Source organism: Onychostoma macrolepis, chromosome 12 (assembly GCF_012432095.1).
Source record: "Onychostoma macrolepis isolate SWU-2019 chromosome 12, ASM1243209v1, whole genome shotgun sequence".
Taxonomy (NCBI): Eukaryota; Metazoa; Chordata; class Actinopteri; order Cypriniformes; family Cyprinidae; genus Onychostoma; species Onychostoma macrolepis.
The window spans coordinates 18661051-18681985 of record NC_081166.1 but is presented as its reverse complement, the minus strand read 5'-3'; the positions used below and the strand labels follow the sequence as shown (position 1 = coordinate 18681985).

At 36.8% G+C, this 20935-nt stretch overlaps 1 protein-coding gene across 2 annotated transcripts in view; it reads left to right on the top strand.

Moving 5' to 3' along the window:
• Nucleotides 1–20935, top strand: part of plcd3b (phospholipase C, delta 3b) — a 96278-nt gene that overhangs the window by 72019 nt on the left and 3324 nt on the right. For both annotated transcript variants that reach the window (XM_058793491.1, XM_058793490.1), the window contains 5 exons: nt 4349–4499; nt 5154–5270; nt 5375–5553; nt 15596–15731; nt 20743–20892. In XM_058793491.1, the coding sequence (XP_058649474.1) occupies nt 4349–4499; nt 5154–5270; nt 5375–5553; nt 15596–15731; nt 20743–20892 (733 nt within the window). The remainder of the gene's footprint in view (nt 1–4348; nt 4500–5153; nt 5271–5374; nt 5554–15595; nt 15732–20742; nt 20893–20935) is intronic.

The window sequence follows — 20935 nt, the reverse complement described above, 5'->3', positions numbered from 1 at the left end:
GACGTTACCACAGTTCTTCTGGATTTAGTCTGTCTCAGTTTGTTCTGTTTCTTCATGTCACTCCAGACAGACTGGATGATGATCAGATCAGATCTCTGTGTGGAGCACTGGCTGTTTTCAGACTCCTTGTGCAAACAAAAATCTCACTGGATTATTACAATTAATGGCAAAATGAATGTTTGGAAATATAAACTGATATTTCCACTGACACATTACAGCAAAAGATAGAAATAATGGACTTGAAACCATTTTTTGTTGGTGAAAATACGACTGGCCTAAGAAATAAAGGAATAAATGATTTGCTGAAATAAATATAATTCACTTTTAATAACATTTTATCCTGAATTAACTTTATTACCTTTTTTCTTTATTGATTATTTTCTGTATTTATTTTTATTTTAACTTATTTATTCTTTCATTTATTTTTATATTTAATTAATTAACTTATTTATTTTTAAGTCTATTTATGCATTCATTTATTTTTTATATATATTTATTCATTCCCACATGTATTTATCTCAATATTTATTTACTTTTATGCAACATTGACATTTTTTAATACACATTATTTTTTAAATACACGATTTGATTATTTCTATACTTCATGATTCAGTTTAACACAATTGTATAGAAAAGCTTCTTACTATAAAATATGTTTGTATATCCTAATAACAAAAATATTTTCATAAGGTGAGAAAACATCTTGTTAAAACTATAAACTTACACTACCAGTCAAAAGTTTTTTTTAACAGTAAGATTATTAATATTTGTTAAAGTCTCTTCTTCTCACCAAGCCTGCATTTATTTGATCCAAAGTACAGCAAAAGCAGTAATATTGTGAAATATTTTTACTATTTAAAATAAATAGAATGTAATCTATTGCTGTGATCAAAGCTACATTTTCAGCATCATTACTCCAGTCTTCAGTGTCACATGATCTTCAGAAATCATTCTAATATGCTGATTTGCTGTTCAAGAAACATTTATAATTAGTAGTATCAATATTTAAAACAGTTGAGTATTTATTAGATTTTTTCAGGATCCTTTGATGAATAGAAAGATCAAAAGATAAGCATTTATCACTATACCATTCAAAAGCTTGGAGTCAGTATAATATATATATATATATATATATATATATATATATATATATATATATATATATAGGAATAAATTATAGAAATATAGCAGATGCTTCAAATTGATCAAAAGTGATGATATACATTTATAATGTTACAAAAGATATGTTTTAGATAAATGCTGTTCTTCTAAACTTTCTATTCATCAAAGAAAAGAAAATCTACTCCGATGTTGTCAACATAATAATAATAAATGTGTTTTGAGCAGCAAACGAGAATATTAGAATGATTTCTGAAGGATCGTTTGACTGGAGTAATGCTAACAATTCAGCTTTGAAATCACAGGAATAAATTACATTTTAAAATATATTCAAATAGAAAAGTTATTCTAAACATTAAAAATATTTACATTTTACTGTTTTTGCTGTACTTTGGACCAAATAAATGCAGGCTTGGTGAGCAGAAGAGACTTCTTTAAAAAACTTTGAAAAATACTTACTGTTCAAAAACTTTTAACTGGTAATGTATCATATTATAACGTGACATTGATCCCTTTTTCTGGCCTGTCAGCAATATGCTTCCGCAAATTTGAAAAACCTTTCTGCAAGATAGGAACATCCCTAATGTTCTGTAGAGGTTCGGGACTTTCGTCACCTTTAGGGAACTTTTAGGGAACGTTGCACAAGGTTGCGAGAACGTCCCCTCCTACGTGGGCATCTCACGTTACAGATCACGATCAAGATCATTTATAAAGGTTCATGATCAAGACACACTCATTTACGCATATTTGTGAATCGGAATATCAGATTGTCCATGACATTGTAAGCAAGTTTGTGAATATATTAAATAAAAAAGAAAAAACGAAATAAAAGTGATCCATCTGTCATACAGTGTTATTGTGGCTGCGGTGTGTCACGTGACAATCATGACGTGTAACCATGGAAACAGTAAGGGCAAACATTGTAAAATAACGGTCGCCTTAAAACTCACTTTGGGGGGGCCGCTAGATTATTTTAAACTCACCACTGAAAGGGTTAATATACTAGTTTAATCATTTCATTTTGGGGTGTGTATGTGTTTGTGTGCGTGTGTGTGAGCCTATTCTCCATTTTGGATGTGTTTTACTCTCAGCCATACATCCAATTTGGCCTAAACCCTAAAAGCATGCCTTAAGTCCTTGAACCCCGGTAATTGCAGCTTGCAGCTATATTTATTATTATTATTATTTTATTATTATTATTATCAATGTTGAAAACAGTTGTGCTGCCTAATATTTTTGTGGAAACATTGATACATTTTGCCAGAATTCTTTGATGAACAGAAACCTATTTAAATGACATTCAAAACCATTTATTTTAAATGTATTTTGTGTGTGTGTGTGTGAGTGACACAATGTAGTCTTTATTGTAGTCAATTTTCTTACTGACCCCAAACTTTTAAACTATATATCGCAGCCATGTTCTTGGAGCCCTTCCCATCACTGCACATTTTCCATGTCTCCTTAATTAAACAAAACCAATTCAGGTCATCAGCTAATTAGTAGAGACCGGTGGCAGCTGGTCAATAGGGCCCCCCATCAAGTTTGCCAGGGAGGAAGCCTACTTCAACATGTTAAAAATAAGTAAAATACATATTGCAAAATAATCACAAAATTGTATTATTTAGTCACACTATTGGACTGGTAGTCATGTTAGAACCTATTAAAAATCAAAATCAAAGCTGGATTTTGTTTGTTTTGTGTGTGCGGGGCACAAGACTAATGGATGTCTATTAGGTCTGTAAACATTTGAAACACATGTGACTTGAGACTGAGCTCTAATTGGCTTGTTTCAGATCATCATAATCATCCTAATTGGCTGGTTTCAGATCAGAGTCTCCCGCTTTTGATCTGAAGTAAATTAAATTTTAACTTTTAAAAAATCCTTTCACAAGTCGTTCAAATGAAGAAAAAGAAGAAGAAGAAGAAGAAGAAGAAGAAATGGATCATGGGGTTTGGATGGAGTTGGCTAGCTGGATACGATGTAAGTCATGCCTTTTATTGTTTTCCCTGTTTGCTATTTCAAAGTCCTGTCACTGAAGCGTTGTGAGCAATGACACAAAAGGTAACTGAAACAATGCAATTTAACTTGAGGCAATCATCGGGGTCCAACTTGCACAATGGCTTGTGTAGATAATGTAGTTGTACAATGGATGTCTCTTTTCAAGTAAATTATGAGTCTTTATTAAGTATTATTATATGCACAATATTAAAATAAATAGTGTCTCTTCTTGAGTTGGACATAATATATTGTCAATACCATTAAAATTAAGATAAAAAAATAATGTTCTATAAGTATTTAGGAGATTACAGTTATTGCATACTTATTATTTTGGGCATTATTAAACTTTATGAAAATATAATGAATTAATATGCAATTTATTTTTTTATTTTTTTATTACAAGTCAATTCATTTAACCATTTTCACAGTCTTTATCTTGATGGATTTGCTATCCTGTGGCTTCCTTGTGTGGACAACATTAGTATTATGGCCTTCATCTCTGAATCACATTAATATAAATGACGTTATATATTTATATATATATATATATATATATAAATAATTGTTGTTTTTTTTGTTGTTGTTTTTTTGAGTGATTACAAATGATTAATGATTACTTTATTGATAATATGCCCACATTAAACTCAAATTCACTGATTCGGTATCTTTCGTGCTTTTACATTTTTATGCAGTAACGATTAATTAATATGTCACTTGTTAAACGGTTATTTAACAATTGCATTCAGTCCTGCTGCCTGCATTAACAGTGTGATTCAGTTTGTTTGCGCCCCCAAAAATCCTTTAGCACCAGCCGCCACTGGTGGAGACTCAAAAGACCTAAAGTGCTAAATGCACAGTGTTGGGGGGCTCCAGGAACGTAAGAACCACTTCTATTCATGTTTTTATACATGGGGGGTGAATGCACAGAGCTCTTCTCCACAATCAATACCCAAAACTGAGGTGCACTTGAGCAAGGCATCTGACCCCCAATTGTTCCCCAGGTGCTGCAACAAAATTTGTGTATGTGCTCACTACTCACTGCTCCTAATGTGTGTGTGCACTAACTTGGGTTAAATGCAGTGGACAATTCCATCTAGGGGTCACTTCACTTTACTTGACTTGCTATCAGTATTCATTTCATATCATCATCATCATCATCATCATCATCATCCTCACTTTTGTATTTGTAGATAACTAATTTAATCACATTTTGCTTTTTCCTTTCCACAGAGGGACTGCAGGTTGAGTACAGAGCTGTCTGATCTTGTGGTGTACACCCAGAGTGTTGCTTTCAAACAATTTGATCCATGTGCCAAGAAGCATCCCAATGAAATATCGTCGTTCTCAGAGAGTGATGCGTTAAAGCTAATCAAAGAAGCAGGTACTATATGCAAGCGTATGTTTGGGAGTATGTTTCTTCATTCTACAGGTACTTTCTTCCCTGTAGACTTTCAAAAATTAAAGTCTTTTAAAACATTTCATATTCTTACTGATTCATTTACTTTTTCTATTAACAATGTTATGTTCACAGTTAACAGTGGACAAAATTTTGTCTTTTTTTTAATTTTAAGTCACGATTTCTATCTCACAGAGTAATTTCCTCCACATCTCAAATGATGTATTCCGTTTATTAACATTCTGAAGTGAAGATATCATTTTAAACATTATTGGAATAAAATAGCAGATTTTTTGTGATTTTATATATTATTTTATGTATATTTAACTACACACAAATATATATATATATATATATATATATATATATATATATATATATATATATATATATATATTTTTTTTTTTTTTTTTTTTTTGCATAATTTGATTACTAAATGACAGTTTGACTGGAAATGACAAAGAAAAATATTTTGTGTATACACAAGGAATATTTGCTGTGTTTTTTAACGTAACGTCTATTAGTAAAACATCACATCTACAGTAAAAACAAATTTAACTTGAACAGTAAATCAGAGATAAATATTTTATCCTATTTGTTTGTTTGAATGGGTCCAAAATGGCTCTCTTTTTTTCATAGGGAAGTTGTTTGTACGTCACAACAGCATGCAACTGAGCAGGATCTACCCATCTGGTCAGCGCTTGCAATCTTCCAACTACAACCCTCAAGACATGTGGAATGCTGGTTGTCAGATTGGTAAATATTTAAGCAAAGAAAACATGCAGATTATGACATTTTTTTAAATGACTGCGTTGTCAACATTTATAAAAAACAACTGACTGAAAAAAAATATTTTACAGTGGCATTGAACTTCCAAACCCAATGTGAAGAGATGGATCTAAACAGAGGCCGTTTTTTACCAAACGGCCGCAGTGGCTACTTGCTAAAACCAAGCTTTATGTGCCAGCCTGATTCAGATTTTAACCCGGAAAACACTGGGGGAGGCCCTGGCCACAATCCAATACTGCTTGCTATCAAGGTATAGCACTAAACAGAGAGGTCTTTATCAAAACAAAATCTCACATTCATTGAGAAGAATTTCCCTGTCTATTTCTTGAGTTAATACTACATGATGTCACAGTGTTACACATTTGACTTCATTCGAGATGTTACACATTTGAGATGTATTCTAATGAAATATACAGTGCACAGCATAAATGAGTGCACCTCTTCTGAATAAATACAAAAGATGTATTTTCTTAATGATCACGTGTGTGTTTAAGTGACTTAGAACAACATAATGATATGGAAAGTATTCTGTACACAGACGTAAAGTACAGTACTATTACATACAAATACAGTTCTGGGGGGGGGGGAAGGAATCATGATGCCGGCTCAACATTGTGATGTCTGTCAGCCATCGGGTCTATCGTCTATCAGCCCAATCCTACCGTATGTCAAATATTATGTAGAAAATTAAACTTCATAGAGTTCATAGCGCAGGAGCTGGTGATGAAAATTTCAACAATAAGTTTTATTGGAGTATACTGTATAAGAAAGTGTACTGAAGTTTAGAAGAAAAATACATTTCAAGTGCATTAATGCACATAGTATATATTATAGACTAAATACATTTAAAATACATTAACAAATGATTTTATAAATATATAAAAATAAGTGTACTTATTTAAAACACAATAAAATCATAATTATGTAAAATGTATGTTTAAGTAATATTTAATTAGACATTATTATAAAGCACACTCTCTTTAAGTACACTAAAGTGGCCTTTAATTTAAATTATATTATATTATCTGCTTTTCAAAAAGTATACTTTTAAGATTTGTAATTTGTAAGTAATTTTTTAATACAATTAAGCACACTTCTTTTTCACAGGGGATATTACATGCCATGAACTTTTGCGTGATTTTTTAAACCACATAAGTGGGACTTTAGTACGTCTTTATACAGTATGTACTTTCATAATTGCTTCTAGTATCTTTAAAATATGGTTAAAGTGTACTGCTATGTACTGAAAAGCAATTAATGTGAACTAAAATATAATTTAATGTCAGTTAACAATACACTTAAGTGTGAATTAAATGTAAAGTTTTTTTTCACATTAAATGCAATTAGTTGAACATTTGAGTGATATTTTTGAACCACTTAAGTGAGACTTTAGTATATTTTATATGTACTTTGAAATATGGTAAGTGTGTACTTCTGAATAAGCAATTCATGTGAACTAAAACATACTTTAATTTAATTTACATGTATACTATTATATAACTGAATATATTTCTAGTTATATCTCTGACAATGAAGTTGTTAATTTAGTATATTTAAAATTTTATATTAAAAAAAATATCTTAATTACAACCCGAATTCCAGAAATGCTGGGACATTTTTTTAAATTTGAATAAAATAAAAACTAAAAGAATTTCAAATCACATGAGTCAATATTTTATTCAACATAACATAACATATAACATAACACGTTTAAACTGGGCACAAAATGAGCTCATTTCAAATTTGATGCCTGCTACAGGTTTCAAAATAGTTGGGACGGGGGCATGTTTACCATGGTGTAGCATCTCCTCTTCTTTTCAAAACAGTTTGAAGACATCTGGGCATCGAGGTTATGAATCTCTGGAGTTTTGGTGTTGGAATTTGGTCTCATTTTTGCCTGATATAGATTTCCAGCTGCTGAAGAGTTTGTGGTCATTTTTGACGTATTTTTCGTTTAATGATGCACCAAATGTTCTCTATAGGTGAAAGATCTGGACTGCAGGCAGGCCAAGTCAGCACCCGGACTCTTTTACTACGATGCCATGCTATTGTAATAGCTGCAGTATGTGGTTTTGCATTGTCCTGCTGAAATACACAAGGCCTTCCCTGAAATAGACCTCGTCTGGAGGGGAGCATATGTTGCTCTATAACCTTTATATACCTTTCAGCATTCATAGTGCCTTCCAAAACATGCAAGCTGCCCATACCATATGCACTTATGCACCCCCATACCATATGCACTTATGCACCCCCATACCATCAGAGATGCTGGCTTTTGAACTGAACACAGATAACACTCTTTAAGGTCTTCCTCTTTAGCCCGGAGGACACAGCCTCCATGATTTCCAACAATAATATCAAATTTGGACTTGACCATAGAACACTTCTCCACTTTTAAACATTTTAAATGAGCCTTGGCCCACAGGACACAACGGTGCTTCTGGACCATGTTCACATATGGCTTCCTTTTTGCATGATAGAGCAGATGGAACGGCAGATTGTGTTTACTGACAGTGTTTATCAATGGCAGAATCATGACGATGAGTGATGCAGTGTCGTCTGAGGGCCCGAAGACCACGGGCATCCAACAAAGGTCTTCGGCCTTGTCCCTTACACACAGAGATATCTCCAGTTTATCTGAATCTTCTGATGATGTCATGCATTGTAGATGATGAGATGTGCAAAGCCTTTGCAATTTGACGTTGAGGAACGTTGTTTTTAAAGTATTCCACAATCTTTTTACGCACTCTTTCACAGTTTGGTGAGCCTCTGCCCATCTTTACTTGGATAAATGGATATATTTACATGACTTTCTAACATTTACAGATGAAAAATATAGTCGTGACATGTCAGTTATGCACTGAGGAAAACACAACATTTCAAATGCATTAAACAGCACAAATATATTCGATGTTTGCCGTGGTGGATCGATTAGATCCATGATTGACAATAAGGGCTGATTAACCCTTTAACGCGTACGATCACACCGGTGTGATTAGAACATTCAGTGTGTCACGTCATCAACTGCTCAATTCAAATCTGCTTTGAAGCGCTTGTCGTATTATCACTTATTCAGTGTTTTCAACCATATAATGCTTATTTTAGATTTCAGACATTTAAATACACATAAGTACTAGCAAAACCATACATTTATAGTTTGTAAAATATGCACTGATGTCTATGGAAGCAGCAATAATAATCCTTACAAATATAATCTGACGACATGTTTTATTGATATCATATACAGATTGTGTAGATAACTTTAAAGTTTACTCTGCTCTTCTCCCAGTTTACTGGAGACTTACTTTAATGTGTTTCGGGAGGAGAGGATGAATTTACGTGTTGTAAATCCCACAGCTCTGATTCAGCGCGAACAAACATGGCGGCGCCCATCACCTAACCTAGATCAACTAACACGGTCATTATAAAAGTGTTTAAACAACCAAATAAATTTACTTGCACATATTTCAAAATTGGAATATCAGATATTTCATAATATAGCAAGTATGTTTGTGAATATTAATATTAAAAAAAGGAAAAACGAAATAAAAGCAATCCATGTGTCATACAGCTCTATTAGAGCTGCGGTGTGTCACATGACAAGCATGATGCGTCGCCATGGAAACAATAAGGCTATAAGTTCTAAAAAGTCGCCTACTCGCGCTGGGGGCTCAGCTAGAATATTTTAAACTCACGTGCGAAAGGGTTAAGAATAAGCGTACACAAATTAGTGAGATTGTGTGAACTCACATTGTCGTTTATGGAACCGCCTTAGCACCGATTGATTTGTTATTTCAAGTCAGGTTTTGAACTTTAACCCCCGCTTTTCCTCAGGTCTCCATAGTGTTGTCGTGATTCGTCATATTCACGTGCAGCGGTGATGAGAAAACGTAAGTTATGACTATAACTATGGATCTATGTGACCGAATGATGACCATCACCACGGTCTGACCTTGAATGACGCCATTCTGCTACCCTTCCGAGACCTAATGTAAACAAAGTCAGCTGACTGACCCTGAATGGTTGGTTCACTATAAAACATGCAGGTGAACAAAGCACTTCCTCTTGCCTGAAACGCCTCAGTTCATCCCGAGTGACAAGAGATGGTGACGGTCATCATTCAGTCTCATAGATCCATAGTTATAGTCATAACTTACGATCTATTTCGACCTCACTCAGACCGTCACCACGGTCTTACCTTGGATGACTTGTACCATCAAGGTCACGAGGGGTGAGAAGCCTCTCCTTCCCCACATCCCTGCTTAGAAGCTGACTGTAGAACTGCAGACCTAAACGAAACTGGTTCTGCCACATTGACCCTGCAAAGGTACAAGGTGAAGTCCATGAGGCCGCTGCACATATATCTGTAAGTGCCACACCTTTCAGTGCTGCCCATGATGTGGCTAGACTCATAGTAGAATGAGCCACCAGGTTCCCTGGAACTGGTAAGCTCTGGGTGGAGTATGCTTATGCAATAGTGTCTACTATCCAGTGTGAGAGACACTGCTTCAAGATTGGTATGTGACTGTCGCAACCCCTGTGTGCACTCAATGTATGTGCGGAGTGCTCTTACTGGGCACAGACTAGAAAGGTCAAGACCTGTAGATAAGGAATCTGGGTTAGGTTTAAAGGCTGCAAGTTCAACTTCCTGATTGATTGTGCAAGGATTGAGAACCTTGGGAAGAAAATCCGGATTCGGCCAGAGAGAGACCCCAGAGTAATCTGTTCTCCATCTCAAACAATCGTCACTTACTGACAAAGCATGTAGCTCGCCCACTTTTTTTGCCGAACTGATAGCCAGAAGGAAAACGGTTTTCCACGATAATGATCTAAGATCAGCCTGGGCCAATGGTTCAAATGGGACTTTAGTCAATGACTGTAGAACCAAAGGAAGATCCCAGGATGATGATCTTAACTTTCTCTCTGGATGGAGAGACCTTTAAGAAATCGTGCACCTTTAAGAAATTGAGACACCAATGTGTTTACCAATTGACAAGCCTTCCAAAACACTGTGGAAATGAGAAATAGCTGCGACATAAACTCTAACGGTGTTGACTTTTCTTCCTGAGTCTAACAGTGATTGAAGAAAGCACAGAATAAACTCAAGACCACAACCAGTGGGATCCAGGTTTCTGTCCTGACACCACTTAGAGAACACATGCCACTGATTTGAATAGTTGAAGGTGCTTTAGAACCTTTAGTGCCTTAAAACCCAGTGAGCTGTTCGTTGGGCTTTAGCTGAGAAATTGCCTTCTTTTTTAGAAGGGTCGCAATTTCTTCTGATAAAATCTGTGCCTGGACTTGGTTTTTTACCATAGTCATGTGTACTCCTAAAAATGGGGGAGGTCGACACCGGAACTGAATTCTGTAACCATTTTTTACTGTAGACCGTACCCAATGGTCTGAAAAATGTTTTTCTTCCAACTGTCCAGGCATAGTTGGGAGCACATTCTGGCCACCCTTTTGGAATTGCTATGCAGTCTCTCCTTGGGGGACTGAGCCCCTGGGATTCCGCTTTCTCTGCGGTGCATCCCTAACTGATGACCGGGACTGAGCCACTTGCTTGCGCCATGGTTCCTGCCTAGCACTTCGACTGTCATCAAATCTCCCAAAAACGACTATTATGTCTTCCACCAAACTCCCATGGTTGTGGTTGATTAAAGTGGGGAGGCTGAGGAGGCTGACAGCCTTGATATGACTGTCTAGTTATTCTAGAGTGACCAAATGTGCGCTGCACTGACTTTCTTCTACAATGTGCTTGTTCTGCTTTATCAAGCATTGCTTGAGAATCTGGGTTAAAAACCTGACCTGGAGTAACTGGCATGTAAGTCAGTTCTTTTCTGATAGTGTCAGGCAGGGAGGTTTGTGCTAACCAGATCTGCCTACGAGAAAGTATTGCAGATGACATAGAGGCACCAATGTTTCTAGTGTCAACTGGTTTTTTTTTCTCTCCATTCTGTCACAGAGGGAGTTTTGGTTCCTTGCCGCTGTCGCCTCTGGCTTGCTCAGTTGGGGACACTTCATTTCTAGCAATTATTGTCGATTTGATTGCACAGATACTATTTAAACTAAACTGAGCTAGACAATCATATCTCTGAATTAAAAAATGAAATGCCTTTAACTGAAAATTGAGTGTTTAATCTTATTACACATTACTGACTCTATCCTCCAATTTGATACTGTTAAGTGCTTTGACACAATCTGTATTGTTAAAAGCTATATAAATAAAGGTGACTTGACTTCACTTGACTAGTAAGTTGTGCATGTGTAACAAGAGCTGCATCCACCAAACCTAAAACATCCCTATCCTCCTGACTTATAATTTTTCTCAGGGCAGCCAAAATTATGGCTAGAGCATTACCAGACCAGGCTGCACGTGTGGCCGTATTATAAGTCCGACACACCAGATTATCGTTCTTCTCACATTCTTTCCTGGGACACAGGGGGTCGTCAGTCACCCGGTCTGGATCTAGAGGTGTTAATGCTGCCATTTCATGCTCTACAGCTGCCATACCTCCCATGACTGTTTCTGTAGCATACTGTATTGTGACAAAGCGCCTGCAACCAGCGTTGAATTGAGGGGCGGTTTTAGGATTATTCCATGCCTCGCTTAACATCTGTGAATAATCCTTAGCAACAGGGATCGAAACAGAAGGTTGGGACTGAGAGACCCCTGCCCATACCCCTTGCCCCACCGACACTGTCTGAGTTTCAGTCTGTGTTTCCAACTCCCAAATTCTTGCAGCACTAAGAATTCGAGTGAAAATATCAGGCCGTGCAGAGTCTCCATCATTAACAGAAGACTTTGACTTATCCCCCTGATCTTCCTCACTCACGTCTTGATCATTACTGCCAAACAGGGAGTCATGAGCATGAAGAGAAATAGCATCAGGAGGGTTACCTTTTTCCTCCCGACATGAAGGGAAATCATCTTCAGAAAAAACAACAAATTGCGTGCTTCTCCCCATTTCCTGAGGCCTAAAATGGTCCATCTTCCCAGCCAGATCTCGTAAGATTGCCAAAATTTGCTGCTGGGTGTCAGAATGTGAATATGATTTTTTTGGCCTCTTCTCACAGGTGGCCTCAGAACAGCTAGGAGAACGTTCTCTTCTTCGTTTAAGGGAGTGTGCATCAACCATCGATGACTGGACTCCACTATTGGAGGCTACCAGTTTAATAAACCAGGCCCTTTGCACCCTTTCTTGCAGAGAGAAATTTACAGCAGCAGGACATCTTCAGGATCTTCAATGTCCTCCAGTAAATGAGCCATGCCCAAACATGATGGACATTCCTGGTGACCATCACGAGGATGCAATTTAGCATGACAGTAACAGCATAATGGTTGACTTATGGTTGTTGAATATCCAATACAGCTGCGTACAGCCGTAACACAAATAACACGCAATTATAAATACCTTACTCCTGCGAACAGGAATTTGTTAGCAAGTAGTGTATAAACTAAAAATAAAACTTCACTCAATCCACTGAGAACAGTAGTATCACAGTGCAAGCGTATTAAATCTCAGTTCGTTCAGTCAATAGACAACTAGTTCAATTAGGAGGTATCGACACCTATTCTATGCGTGAACGCACAGATCAACAGGTGGGAAAATCCCCCTGCTGCAAACAGCAGAACAGTGTAAACAAAATCCTCCGTTTTATGAATAATAGAACAAAAAAAGCTACTTACCAATCCGTATGCTTCCAAAAGCGCCGAAATACAATCTATAAACAAATATCAACTCGGAATTCAGAATAATTTAAACAACATCCACTTACCTAAATATAGAGGGAAAAAAGGAAAAATTACCGCAATCCTCAGGGGCACCAGGCGCCTGCACTAAAGTGACAGATTGAATGGGTAATATTCCAATATCAGCTTATACGTGCAGATTCTGCGAACCGGTCTCAGAAGAGGCGAGAAGGCAAAGAGGAAGTGCTTTGTTCACCCAGATGTTTTATAGTGAACCAACCACTCAGGGTCAGTCACATGACTTTGTTCACATTAGGTCTCAGAAGGGTAGCAGAATGGCGTCATTCAAGGTCGAAATAGATCGCGCTTGAGAAACAGTTTCGAGAGGAGAAATCAAACTACATATAAAATTATGGTCACAGATTATTGGTCACTTTATAAACAATAAAAATGTAGCGCATCCACTAGTCATTATATATAAATAAATAGTTTTTTACCGATGCAAATGTGTTAGAAACGATGCATCGCGATACAAATGCCAACTTGTAGCCGATGCACACTTTTTAAACCGATGCATAGCATCGTTAACTTTTTTTGCTGATGTACCGAGAGAATCGGGGAATCTTCCCATCCCTACAACACATGCATAATATTATAGTTGTTAGTATGTCCTAATTTTAAATGTACTGCTTTGACCCTTCTTGGCACTGAGTGTACAAGTTCATGACAAATTGTCACATCTTTTCTGTTTAACTCCTGGAGGATGACCTCCTTAAATACCCTGGTCTTTAATGGGGAGTGTTGCTCAACTCGTCTCTACAGAATCCCCCACAGGTGCTCAAGAGTGTTTTCACCTTGGGAGAATGCATATCATCATTGTCATGTTGAAAAAATGCCCAACAATGCAGGGAATGAAGAAAGGATAGCATCTTCTGTTTCAAGATTTTATTTTACATCACAATTCATGACAGCAATAAAGAAGCACAACTCCCTCACACCTTCAGCACTCATACATCCATATATTAGATCTTTACTACTACTGAAACTCACTGCAGTAGAGCCCTGCACGGGCCTAAAATATAGGCCCTAGCCCGACCTTGGCCCGTGACGCTCGGGCCCAGCCCAGCTCGTGTCCGAGAGCTTATCAGAATTCTTGGCCCAAGTCCGACCCGGGCCCGTCTTCCCCTTCTCCCAAAACAGCTTATACTACTGTTTCAGCTATTAAAATACTTTAATTTTGTATGAAATGGCAAAGTGATTGTATTTTGTTTCGTTATTTTATTAAGTTAATTTAGAAAAACATTTGGAGCATTTTTTTATTCGTTAAAATTATTTGTTTAAGTAACGACCAAGCGGCAGCGGCAGACAGAGTTGATCATAGCCTATGTTTGATCAATTTAGCCTTCTCAAATCATCACGACTTGTCTAAAATTAAATCTATAGTTATAAAACAGCTCCACAATGTTAGTTTAAATGCTTAAGCTATAAATGTGCACTGACGCATATCCAATCGTTTGTGCGGCGAGTGGAAGCTGAAGCGCGCTTTACAGGACGTGCCAGAGCGATCACTTGCATTGGAAACATTTCAAAATACGCTGTCTTTGTTGCTCATAAAGGTAAGAGTAATAGGCTACATTGTTCGGAACTGGTCTACTTTTATTTGTGTGCACTCAAAATATCAACAAAACAAAATCTCATTATAAAATCCCTAAAGATGCATTTCTCTCTAAAGGCGTATCAAATTAGGAGACCCTAATTTGAGTCAGGATCATCATCAAATGCATGGATTATCCAAAATGCAGCTTTTCCCAAAGCATTGGGAACTTTTAGTAATTCCCAAGCTCCAACTTCTCCCTGATGCTCTGCATGGTCAACTGTCACCTGTATGCTAATGTGTGCGAATATGCGTTGCGTAGGCAATGTGTAATATTTATCAGTATTTATGATATTTAGCAATAGTATTGCTAATAGTATGTTAAATTCAGTATTTAAATATTTAGCAATATTTAATAATATAATCAATATTTCATACAGTTGCCATGCGTGTTCTGCGCGTATATGGGCACAATAAAAGGAGAGAAGCTAAATGAGCCCGAGTCCGACCCGAGCCCGATCTGTAAAAAAAAAAAAATGGTCCGAACCCGGTCCGAATGAACTCAGCGTGTCGGGCCCTGACGGGCTTGCAGACCTCTACACTGCAGGCACTTCTCACTGTTTTTTTTTTTCTTTCCCTGAATAATTTTGACATGCTTCTTTGGTAATTGATCAAGCAGACTTGCTGGCACACATATCTCTAAAAAACATGTTTTCTAAGTAAAGAGTAATTGCTCAATTTCTAAAATTCCAGAGGGGGTGTACTCAATTATGCTGTGCACTGTAGGTGAAAGGGTGAATTCAATACAATAGCAATACATCATCACTCACTTTAATCAAAGAGTGTGAGCAAACAACTTCATGCACTGATCATTTTCCAAGTGTTTCAGTCTTTTTGGTGACAATATGATATTTAAGTAAATTACAATGAAATTGTGGCAGCCTCTATTGCCATAATTTTACCATATTTGTTGTCATACATGCTCAAATTTTTGTCTTGTTCCAGGTGATTTCAGCCCAGCAGCTGCCTAAACCTGACAAAGAGAAGCTCAGCTCAATTGTAGACCCACTTGTATGGGTGCAGACTTATGGGGCTCCCATAGATAACAACACAAAGAAGACGCACCGCATTGACAATAATGGTACTTCAGAATTCTTAGGGGCCAAGCACCAAATGTGTTTAGGCACCTATTTTATTCACCTATTGTGAAATTTGGCACACAGAGGACAGTCTGAACCACACCCACAGCAAATTTGGAGTCTCTAACTCAAGATCTCTAAACCTTCTAGTGCCACCAACAGTTCAAATTTGCACTCAAATTTATGCTTATTGCCTACCTTTTGAACTGTAAAGGTCGGTTTCCTCTGATTTCTTGGCTCAAGATGATTTAATTGCACCCTATGACGTCATTTTCCATCATAAACATTTTTCCACCATTTTGAATTTTTCCTAGACGGTTTCTCTGATTTTCACCAAAATTAGCTCAGATCATTTTCAGACCATGCTAGATATCAAGTCAAACCATTCTCAAACAAAGCGTGAATGAATTCTATGCCAAAATTATCGTGAGGCTGTATCTCTGTAATTTAGCATATTCAAACAGAATTGGTGTGTGTTACAACCATGACCTGAGGGTACCTGCACTCTTTTTCTTCAGGAGATATGAAAAAACTTGCATCTTCAGCACAATGCCCTTAAGGTACTCAAAAAGTTTTAATGAAAAAAATGATAATAGCTTTTGATTAGTTTTGCCTATTAAATGAGGTCTTGATAGAATCCTTGGATCATGCCGAGAACATCAATATCAATTAAAGCTGCAAGCTTTATCAATTAATACTTTTTTCTTTGATTCTTTGATGAATACAAAGTTAAAAAGAACAGCATTTGTTCAAAATATAAATATTTTCTAACAATATAAGTCTTTACTATGATATTTATTCATTTAACACATCCCTCTTGAATAAAAGTATTGATTTCTTAAAAAAAAAAGAAAGAAAGAAAAATTTACCTAAACTTTTGAATAGCACTGTATATTGTAACACAAAATGTATTTTTTAAATAAATGCTGTTCTTTTTAACTTTGTATTCATCAAAGGATCAAAGAAAAAAGTATCACAGGTTCCAAAAAACAATATGAAGCAGCACAACAGTTTCAACACTCATAATAAATCAGTATATTAGAATGATTCTGAAGGATCATGTGACACTGAAGACTGGAGTAATGATGCTAAAAATTCAGCACTGCATCACAGAAATAAATTATATTTTAAAGTATATTAAAATAGGAAACAAATATTAGAAATTGCAATAAGATGTCACACTATTACTGTTTTTTTTCTGTATTTTTGATGAAATAAATACAGCCTTGATGAGCAGAAGAGACTCCCTTAAAAAACATTAGAAATCTTACTGATCCTAAACTTTTGAGCGGCAGTGTATGTGAAACATAGCTTGAGAGGCACTTCGTTGAAATTTTAAAGGTGGCCCTATCGAGCCATTTTGCCACACCCACTTCTGAAACCAGATGTAAATTTTCACAACTTTTGGCATGTGTGCAAAATTTCATGAGTTTTCGAGCATGTTTAGGCCCTCAAAAATGCGATTTCATTTTGGAGAAGAAGAAGAAGAATCTGAGCAATTCCAATAGGGTCCTCGCACCACCGGTACTCCGGCGCTAATTATACCATAATCAGCCAAACTTCCTGTTCGCCATTTTGATTTTCTTTGAAAACCCACTTTTTCAAATTACTCCTAAATGATTTGTCTGATTTTCACCAAATTCGACTCGAATCTTCTTTAGACCATGCCTGTACAAAATTATGGATTTTGTGCTCATAGACAAAATGTTTTTTCATTTATATAATAACATTTATTATTATTATTATTATCAATGTTGAAACCAGTTGTGCTGCCTAATAGTTTTGTGGAAACATTGATACATTTTTTTTTTTGATGAATACATTCACTTTGATGAATGGAATGTTCAAACAAATTTTATTGACATTCAAAACCATTTATTTTGAAATATAACTTGGTATGTGTTATACCAAGCATGACCTGATGGAACATGAGTAGTTTCAGCACAGTGCCACCTACTGGTCAAAAAATCTTTAAAAACATGTTTGTTTATAACTTCTGAAAAACTTAAATCAAAAAATTCTCTTTAGATTTGGTGCATCATACCAAATTGAATGATACCCAATTTTCCTATGTCAGCCATTTTGGGCATTGGCCATTTTAAATTTTGTAGTAAAATGCTTTATCAACAAATGTCTTTAACAGGGGACTCCATTTTGAGTTTTGTAGTAAAATGCTGTATCAACAAATGTCTTTAACAGGGGACTCCAACCCTGCTCCTGGAGAGCTACCATACTGCAGAATTCAGTTTCAACCTTAATCAAACATAACTGACCCAGCTAATTGAGGGGTTCAGGAGTACTTGACAGGTGTATTGAAGCAGGGTTGGAACTGAAGTCAGGAAGGTAGCTCTCTAGGAGCAGAGTTGGAGATCCCTGGTCTTTAAAGGGTTAGTTCACCCAAAAATGAAAATTCTGTCATTAATTACTTACCCTCAAGCCGTTCCAAACCCATAAGACCTTTGTTCATCTTCAGAATACATATATTACAATAAGACAATAAGATATTTTTAAGGGCTTTTATGCCTTTTTAATGAGACAGGATAGTGGAGCTCTGGCAAGAAATTGCTGGGTGAAGAGAGGGGAGCGGGATCAGCAAAGGACCTCGAGACGGGAATTGAACTCGGTTCACCGTGAGCGCAGTTGGTGTCGGTTCACTATCCACGAGGTTATCGGCACCAACACAATAAGATATTTTTGAAGAAATCCGAGAGCTCTCTACCTCTCCATGTACAGCAAGGGTCCTACCACGGTCAAAGCACAGAAACGTAATAAGGACATTGTTAAAATGGTCCATGTGACATCAGTGGTTCAACCGTAATTTTACGAAGCTACGAGAATACAGGTGCATCTCAATAAATTAGAATGTCATGGAAAAGTTCATTTATTTCAGTAATTCAACTCAAATTGTGAAACTCGTGTATTAAATAAATTCAATTAACACAGACTGAAGTAGTTTAAGTCTTTGGTTGTTTTAATTGTGATGATTTTGGCTCACATTTAACAAAAACCCACCAATTCACTATCTCAACAAATTAGAATATGGTGACATGCCAATCAGCTAATCAACTCAAAACACCTGCAAAGGTTTCCTGAGCCTTCAAAATGGTCTCTCAGTTTGGTTCACTAGGTTACACAACCATGGGGAAGACTGCTGATCTGACAGTTGTCCAGAAGACAATCATTGACACCCTTCACAAGGAGGGTAAACCACAAACATTCATTGCCAAAGAAGCTGGCTGTTCACAGAGTGCTGTATCCAAGCATGTTAACAGAAAGTTGAGTGGAAGGAAAAAGTGTGGAAGAAAAAGATGGACAACCAACCGAGAGAACCGCAGCCTTATGAGGATTGTCAAGCAAAATCGATTCAAGAATTTGGGTGAACTTCACAAGGAATGGACTGAGGCTGGGGTCAAGGCATCAAGAGCCACCACACACAGACGTGTCAAGGAATTTGCCTACAGTTGTCCTCTCCTGAACCACAGACAACGTCAGAGGCGTCTTACCTGGGCTAAGGAGAAGAAGAACTGGACTGTTGCCCAGTGGTTCAAAGTCCTCTTTTCAAATGAGAGCAAGTTTTGTATTTCATTTGGAAACCAAGGTCCTAGAGTCTGGAGGAAGGGTGGAGAAACTCATAGCCCAAGTTGCTTGAAGTCCAGTGTTAAGTTTCACAGTCTGTGATGATTTGGGGTGCAATGTCATCTGATGGTGTTGGTCCATTGTGTTTTTTGAAAACCAAAGTCACTGCACCCATTTACCAAAAAATTTTGGAGCACTTCATGCTTCCTTCTGCTGACCAGTTTTTTGAAGATGCTGATTTCATTTTCCAGCAGGATTTGGCACCTGCCCACACTGCCAAAAGAACCAAAGGTTGGTTAAATGACCATGGTGTTGGTGTGCTTGACTGGCCAGCAAACTCACCAGACCTGAACCCCATTGAGAATCTATGGGTTATTGTCAAGAGGAAAATGAGAAACAAGAGACCAAAAAATGCAGATGAGCTGAAGGCCACTGTCAAAGAAACCTGGGCTTCCATACCACCTCAGCAGTGCCACAAACTGATCACCTCCATGCCACGCCGAATTGAGGCAGTAATTAAAGCAAAAGGAGCCCCTACCAGGTATTGAGTACATATACAGTAAATGAACATACTTTCCAGGCCAACAATTCACTAAAAATGTTTTTTTTATTTATACTTATGAAGTATTCTAATTTGTTGAGATAGTGAATTGGTGAGTTTTTGTTAAATGTGAGCCAAAATCATCACAATTAAAAGAACCAAAGACTTAAACTACTTCAGTCTGTGTGCATTGAATTTATTTAATACACGAGTTTCACAATTTGAGTTGAATTAATGAAATAAATGAACTTTTCCACGACATTCTAATTTATTGAGATGCACCTGTACTTTTTGGGCACAAAGAAAACAAAAATAACATCTTTATTCAACGATTTCTTCTCTCTCAGGACAGTCCTCCGCCATTATCGATGCATACATATTGCTTTCCTCTGTTTGTAAACAAGGCACAGTGCATATGTGTTCTACGTCAGCAGGACCACACGCATGTGTCGATAATGGCAGAGGACTGCCCCAGGAGAGAAAATTGTTTTTGTTTTCTTTGCACTCAAAAAGTATTCTCGTATCTTCATAAAATTACTGTTGAACCACTGATGTCACATGGACCATTTTAACGACGTCCTTACTACGTTTCTCTGCCTTGACCATGGTAGGACCCTTGCAGTCTATGGAGGGGTATAGAGCTCTCGGATTTTATCAAAAATATCTTAATTTGTGTTCCGAAGATGAATGAAGGTTTTACGGGTTTGGAACGACATGGGGTGAGTAATTAATGACATAATTTTCACTTTTGGGTGAACTATCCCTTTAATGAGTAATTAAATACAGCTCTTTATCTCTTCATTTTGCCTCTGTTGTGCTTGACCCCTTAATTGCTGCTTGCAGCCATATTTTTTTATTATTATTATATGTGAATATAAACTTCTCATTGTCCTCAGGCTTTAACCCCACATGGGACTGCACCTTTAAGTTCCAGCTTCATGTGCCAGAGCTGGTATTAGTACGCTTTAAGGTTGAAGACCATGACTACGCCACCAAGAATGATTTTCTGGGCCAGTTTACACTTCCTTTCACAAGTATGCGGACAGGTATGATTTGTTGATTTTTTACTAAACACAAACTGTTTTATTG